The sequence below is a fragment of the Peromyscus maniculatus genome, chromosome X, assembly GCF_049852395.1.
Source record: "Peromyscus maniculatus bairdii isolate BWxNUB_F1_BW_parent chromosome X, HU_Pman_BW_mat_3.1, whole genome shotgun sequence".
Taxonomy (NCBI): domain Eukaryota; kingdom Metazoa; phylum Chordata; class Mammalia; order Rodentia; family Cricetidae; genus Peromyscus; species Peromyscus maniculatus.
Genome location: NC_134875.1, coordinates 75,780,257 through 75,787,662, shown reverse-complemented (window position 1 = coordinate 75,787,662; position 7,406 = coordinate 75,780,257). Strand labels below are relative to the sequence as shown.

Sequence of the window (7,406 nt, the reverse complement as noted above, 5' to 3'; positions counted from 1 at the left end):
CGAAAAAAATAAAATAAGCAATAAGTTGGAATCGCTTTTATTGGATCATGAACTTTTTATTTTGGGTTCTGACCTAAGACATTACTTTGTTCAAAGTTTGTAGATGCGTTTTATTTTGCAGTCCCCACCACACAGTAACCCAAAGCGCTAACTAAACCTGAAAATTTTTTGTGCACTAAGATCAAAATGACATTTTAATTTGCTTTCTTTCTTTCTTTCTCTCTTTCTTTCTTTCTTTCTCTCTCTCTTTCTTTCTTTCTTTAATTTAAATAAGTCAAAGGGAGATCTGAAACCAAAGTTAGCCTCCTCACTTCCACTCCACACAAATATATCCCTTCTCCATCACAAGCAACCACGTAGTCACCAGGAGGGGGGAAAGGGTTAACTAAAAGAGCCGCTGCCACTCTGAGCAAGGCAGCCAATGGAGCCTAAAGATTGATTCACTTCCTGCTTGGGTCTCACTGAAACTCCGGAGCTTCGCCAGCCTAATTTGGAAAGCGAGCTCGGCCTCCCGCACCATCATTGGCTGAGTTTATGCCTGGCCAGGCCAAGTCGCACTGCGATTGGCCTTGGCGGGTGCCGGTAACCTGCGCTAGCGGCTTTGGTTCCCCCTCACCATAGATGTCAAAGGCTGAAGCTGCTCCCTTTGCCACATTATAACTAGTAGAGGATCTTCATCGACCATGGCCACAGCTGCCTCGAATCCCTACAGCATTCTCAGTTCCAGCTCCCTCGTCCATGCGGACTCTGCCGGAATGCAGCAGGGAAGTCCTTTCCGCAATCCTCAGAAACTTCTCCAAAGTGACTACTTGCAGGGAGTTCCCAGCAATGGGCATCCCCTCGGGCATCACTGGGTGACCAGTCTGAGCGACGGGGGCCCATGGTCCTCCACATTGGCCACCAGCCCCCTGGACCAGCCGGACGTGAAGCCAGGACGCGAAGATCTGCAATTGGGCGCAATCATCCATCACCGCTCGCCACACGTAGCCCACCACTCGCCCCACACTAACCATCCGAATGCCTGGGGAGCAAGCCCAGCTCCAAACTCGTCCATCACGTCTACCGGCCAACCTCTCAATGTGTATTCGCAGCCAGGCTTCACGGTGAGCGGTATGCTGGAGCACGGGGGACTCACTCCACCACCAGCCGCTGCCTCCACGCAGAGCCTGCATCCAGTGCTCCGGGAGCCTCCAGACCACGGTGAGCTGGGCTCGCACCACTGCCAGGACCACTCGGATGAGGAGACTCCAACCTCTGATGAGTTGGAACAGTTCGCCAAACAATTCAAACAAAGAAGAATCAAGTTGGGTTTCACGCAAGCCGACGTGGGGCTGGCACTGGGCACCCTGTATGGTAACGTGTTCTCGCAGACCACCATCTGCAGGTTCGAGGCCTTGCAACTGAGCTTCAAGAATATGTGCAAGCTGAAACCCCTGCTAAATAAGTGGCTGGAGGAGGCTGATTCATCCACAGGAAGCCCTACCAGCATTGACAAGATCGCCGCTCAGGGCCGCAAGCGCAAGAAGCGAACCTCCATCGAGGTGAGTGTCAAGGGCGTACTGGAAACGCATTTCCTCAAGTGTCCCAAGCCTGCAGCGCAGGAGATCTCCTCGCTGGCCGACAGCCTCCAGTTGGAGAAAGAAGTGGTGCGTGTCTGGTTCTGTAATAGAAGACAAAAAGAAAAAAGAATGACTCCGCCAGGGGATCAGCAGCCACACGAGGTTTATTCGCACACAGTGAAAACTGACGCGTCCTGCCACGATCTCTGACTGGAGAAAGCCCGGAGGTGGCCCACAGCACTGGGAGCAGTGCGGATCATTCTCACTCCCTTCCTTCCTTTCATCACTACATTCTTTATTATTGCTCTCTCTCTCTCTAGCTTGCTAGCTCTTTCTTTCTTTCTTTCTTTCTTTCTTTCTTTCTTTCTTTCTTTCTTTCTTTCTTTCTTTCTTTCTTTCTTTCTTTCACAGGGGTTTCTAACTTATGTTAAGAAAAGAAACACACACACACACACACACACACACACACACACACACACACACACACACACACATTCAGGCTTCTCAACTCTGAAACAAAATTATATTAAGCAGTCCAGGCGGGGACCTCATAGTCCCTGCTGCCAGAGCAATTTCCCTCCAACCTTTTCTGCTGATCAATACATATTGTTTACTCTGAGTAAGATTTGTTTGGTTGCTCCTCTCTAAAAAGGGCAAGGAGCTGGGTAACAGGGGTGGGGGCGGGAGAGGGTGGGAAGACAGATGTGTGCCTATGAATAACCTTTCAGCGCCTTGGTTATAGCAGCTGTATTTCAGGTGAAATCTGTTTTACAATAGACTAGTTTTGCATTTTTTAAAACTTCTATAGCGTTTCTAAATGTCTGCGGTGTTTTACTACAAGCTGTACACAATATTTGTGAGATAATTTGTATCTAATCGACCACTCCACATTATTATTGCTATTATTATTATTTCTTCATTGAGCTGATGGGTTTTTAATTGCTTAAAAAGGGAGGGGAGGCTGGAAGGAGGAAAGAGAAAAATGCTCACCTCTTGCACTCCCACACTTTCGAATCTGCATGGAGAGGAGAGGATAAGATGGAGAAAGTTGTTGATGTTTCTGTTTTTTTTTCCCGGGGACTGAGTGCCTATATGGGCAGAACAAGCAAACTGAAAGGGTTTGCAAAGTAGCCTGAAGAAGAGAGGCTATTTCGCTGCTTTTTGCCCCCTTTTTCCCCCCGCAACCGTGGAGTCTCTGAAGGCTTCCACAGCTTAAATCCCGGTGCCCCAGAAGGATTCAGCAGTGGCGCGCGAAGAATGGGGTTTGAGGGACCAGAAGGATTCTGAATTCACCATCGTAAATGCCTGTGCCTGAAGTTTCCCACAGGCTGCCAGCATAGTCAGGTTGACAACCTGCCCTACACCATGGTACACTCTCCCAGATGAAAGACTTTGCCTTCACAAATGGTGGCTTTCTCCGGAGACCACGACCCAAAGACGCTGGCGACAGATTGGGCCAGCGCCTCCCAGTTTGCGGCTCGCTCTCAGGGTGAGAAACACTCTCCGTAGGGTGGTGAGGGGTGGGCTAACAGGCACCCTCTGCTTAGTGCGGAGCGACAATAAACTGGTTGGCAAAAGTCTTGGAGATTCTGGTCCAGCCGTGTACCACCTCCTCCCTCTTGTATATACCAAGGTCTGAGTGAGCTCTTGGGGAGCCCATCTCAGCGTCTTTGACAAGCACAGCTGGTGGAAGCCCATGGCGAAGATTGAGCGAGCTAGGGATCGCCTGGGCAGCTGAGTTAATGCTTTTTTCTTTAAAAAAAAAATCAAAAATATGTGTGTATGTATTTCTTTGCGTGTGTGCGTGTGTGTGCAAACGTGTGTGTGTAGATAGCTGTGTGTATCGTATTACTGTATAAAAAAAAAACTTAAAAAAAAATCTCGCTAGGCTATGTAGAGATCCCAAAATTAAGCGGTTGCCGTGGCTTTATGGCTAGCTTTTTCTCATGTCCACAGGACAGGTTCACAGGTGCACCTCGTCCCCAACAAGCACTCTGTGCCGGCCCAGTGAAGCGCTCATGCCCAGCCAGCTATGGCGGGCCTGACCTGAAGGGGATCTCAGCACGCCAGGCTGATCTCAGGATTCAGCCTGCAGGCGAAGCTGTGGTAGACAAAGCTTCAAACTACCTAAGGACCAGAAAACCTTGTGCCCCTTGTAGAACTTGTGCCCCTTGTAGAAGATGCGCTAGTATGGGCTGCCAGGCCTCTGGGTGACCACACTGTGTCTCCTCTAGCCGCAGGTCGAAGAGCATATATTAATTCAAATCCCCGACCCTTTTGCTATTTTTTTTTCTTTTTTTCCTTGCCTTTCTTTTCTTTTCCTTTACTTTCCCTTTCTTCCCCCTTCTCTCTCTCTCTCTCTCTCTCTCTCTCTCTCTCTCTCTCTCTCTCTCTCTCTCTCTCTCTCTCTCTTTCTCTCCTTCTCCTCCTTCTCCCTCTTCTTTTGTCAAACCTCTGAATTCTCTTACTTTTAGGTTTTAGTTCTGCGATTTTATTTTCCTAGTTGAATTCATGTTTCCCAAATGTTTGAAGGTGGTGGGTTGTTTGATTTTTTTTTTCCTTTGCAGTTAAACGCTATGGTTCAAACCTGAGTTAACCCAAATATTTCTGCCGACTTTATAACTGTACAGTTTTGTATATTAAACGTTTTTGAAGTTATTAATTTAAAAAAAGATCATTTAGTTTATTCATTTAGTAACTGATGTATAATAAACGCTATTTTCATTAAGAGTTGCTTTTTCAACTATTTTATTCAAATTGCCTATTGCAGTTGCCAACAATTATTTATTTTCAATAAATTCTGCATTGTGTTTAAATAGAAATTGTTTCAAAGATGAGTTGGGTGTCAAAAAGAAAACAATTCGCTGTAATGTTTGATGTGAACAGTTTCAGTCAAGGGGTTTATATTGACGCAATATTTTATTGTTGTAAAAGATTTAAAAGGTTTAAATAAAACATTTTTCCAAAAAAAAAAAATGTTTTCTTCTCTTGGCCTTATTGTGTTATGTGTGAGGTGGAGCATTTAAAGAGGTACATCCTGGATGAGCAAGGCATTTGCTTTGCTTCGGGTTAGAAATTATTAGTTTTTACTTTAATTCCGGTTTCTATTCCTCTGACTTTTGCCCTTAAGGCTCAGAAACATACTCTCACACACAATACCTGTTTGTTCACCCACACCCATGTGCTCACATAAAATGCACACCTCAATGGTGGAAAGCCAGGTGGGTAAGACTATTTTATTAGTGTTCTCTTAGAACATGTCTTTGTCAACCAGTGTCTTCTAGTCTACTTTTCCTCACCCCACCCTACCTCACTGCAGCCCCCAAAATTAGACCCAAACCTTCCCGAGACTTCTATGTTCCTTACATGTCCTCATGCTTCTTTTCTCCACACTCCTGACAGTTCCCTTCTAGTAAGATACCGGGATATGATTTCATGTATTGATTTTCTTAAGGTGCTCCCTGGGCCCAGAAACCTCAAGGAAACTGTTGGTTTCGATCCCTATCTATCTGGCTTGTAAGAGGGAAAAGAATGAGACAATTGGGGAGAATTTTGATTTATTATAGTCATCTTTCCATTCCCACATATAATTTTACATCTATTTAATAAATCCTTCCATGAAATAAGGGACTGCTACCTGTAGTGATAGCTAATGAGTAATTTGCCAAATATAAGACAATTCTCTTTTAAGGTTTTACATGTACAAGCATGTTTTGTCCAACTTTTTTTGGTTGATGCATTTGAATAAATAAACAATATATAAATTTCCAGCAATACAGACCCCTTCTACTTATACTCTGATAGAGATATTTTTCTTAGACAAATCATAATTATTTAATCACTTCAATAGGTAATGATTATCACAAATGATGCCTTAACTTTTAAAGATTGCCTGATTATTTACAGCTGTATAGTAAAACATACACTTGACTGTTTTCTATGAAACATGACACATATTGTTTGTATATTCATGGATATATCTGGATATATCCCCTTTGCACATAATACTGTTTTTTTAAATTTTTTATGTATTTTGTGTGTGTGTGTGTGTGTGTGTGTGTGTGTGTGTGTGTGTGTGTGTGTTACATTTGTGTGAGTGTTCACAGAGGTCAGAAGATGGTGTTCCATCCCCTGGAGTTTAAGGTAGTTGTGAGCCACTCAACATGGATTCAAGGAGCCAACCTGGAGTTCTCTAGAAGAGGAGGAAGCTCTCTTAAACACTGAGTCATCTCTCCAGCCCATAATATTGATTTTATAGAGTTGAACCTATAATGTTCTTTTTTCTTACTAAAGAACTGCACACAACTACTAACTTTCAGTTTATCCTGAACTCTTAGGTGAAGTCACTTGCAGATATTTTAGGAGACATTTATGTGACTGTATAGACAGAGGAATCATCAGTACTTTATTAATATATTAATATGCATTATACATATATATCTATCTGAAGCTGACTTCCTTTATTGCCTTTTTTCTTCTTAACCATAACCTAGCAGACTTTTATGATAACCTTATCAATCTATGTATAATGAGAATATTATCATTAAAAATCCAGTGTTGTTGGTGCTTTTGCATAGGGCTTTCCCTTTCTTAAGGTAGCTTCTTTTCCAGCTCCCCACCAATGCCTTTGCACAAGTAAGTAGCTTTTGTCTTGGCTTTTTTTCAGGTCTTTACAAATGTAGCTCTCTCTTAGGAAGAACTGATGGATTTAAAATGAACAGTAATAATTAATCATATCTAGTGCTATGAAGGCAAAAAAATTCAACCCCAACAACATGTCAGAATAATAAAACAGAGAGAAATTGTAAGGGGGAGTAGGATGAGACTACAGTAAGTATGCAGGTGTTACACATGTATAAATAAAGACAAACTTCAACCTATCGACACATGCCTATAAATGTTGGTTGTTTACATACTTGTACATAAGTAAAAGAGAGAAATAAATTGCTAACTTTCATAAATTATTTCTCTATCAACAAAAAGAGGAAAATTAGATGCAAGGAAATTAGTTTCTTACCTTTAAAAAGAACCAAATTGAGGCAATTATTGCCTAAATTAGTACATGGGGAGTATTTGTCTTTAATGAAAGCAAACACTGTTTCTTGAAAATATTCAGCATTCAAAATTTCCCTTGTTCTGTAGTCGGTCATTGTTGCTTTCATTGTTTGTAGTGATACAAGTTGAACATAAGTTTCTGTTCCTAAAATATCTTTTATATAAAGGAGAGATGAGACCAAGGAGAACAAGAATGTAGGAAATAGCTGGAGGTTGAAAGTAATTTGAAAAAGAGAAAAGTGTATTTCTCCCACTTCTCAGATCTTTCTAAAGGCACATATGGAACCTCCAAGTTCTGCAAATTATTCTACAACTTGGTGGTTAGAATCCAAGCATGTGAGACTTCAACAATCCAAAAGTCCAGTTCAGGCACCCTTTCAACTATCTCAACTAAGGTGGGGTCATCCTTATGGATTCCTGGGATCTTCTCTAGAACCTTGTTTCTTCCTATTCCCACGATGCCTTCATTTATCATGGTATCTCTTTTCTTGCTCTCCCACTCTGTCCCTGTTCCAGCTTGAACCTCTGCTTTTCTTATGTTCTCATCCCCCATTCCTTGCCCTCCCCACCCCCAGTTTGCTCATGTACATCTCATCTATTTCTCCTTTGCTGGGCTATCTATGTGTCCCTCTTAGGGTCCTCCTTGGTGCCTGAACTGGTCTACTCTGGTAATCAGATTAGTGAATACCCTGTCATCAAAGAGCCTCAACCAGTGACTGATGGAAGCAAATGCAGAGATCCAAGGCCTGGTGCCAGGCCAAGCTCCAGGAGTCAATGAGAGACAGGAGGGAT

General features: G+C 43.0%; 1 protein-coding gene across 1 annotated transcript; it reads left to right on the top strand.

Moving 5' to 3' along the window:
- Nucleotides 1-508: 508 nt before the first annotated feature.
- Pou3f4 (POU class 3 homeobox 4) lies at nucleotides 509-4,528 on the top strand. Its single transcript, XM_006995987.4, has one exon. The coding sequence runs from the start codon at nucleotides 684-686 to the stop codon at nucleotides 1,767-1,769; it is 1,086 nt and encodes a 361-aa protein (XP_006996049.1). The 5' UTR covers nucleotides 509-683; the 3' UTR covers nucleotides 1,770-4,528.
- Nucleotides 4,529-7,406: the final 2,878 nt, after the last annotated feature.

Coding starts and splice junctions, on each gene's coding strand:
- Pou3f4 (XM_006995987.4), top strand. CDS start 684: ATGGCCACAGCTGCCTCGAATCCCTACAGCATTCTCAGTTCCAGCTCC.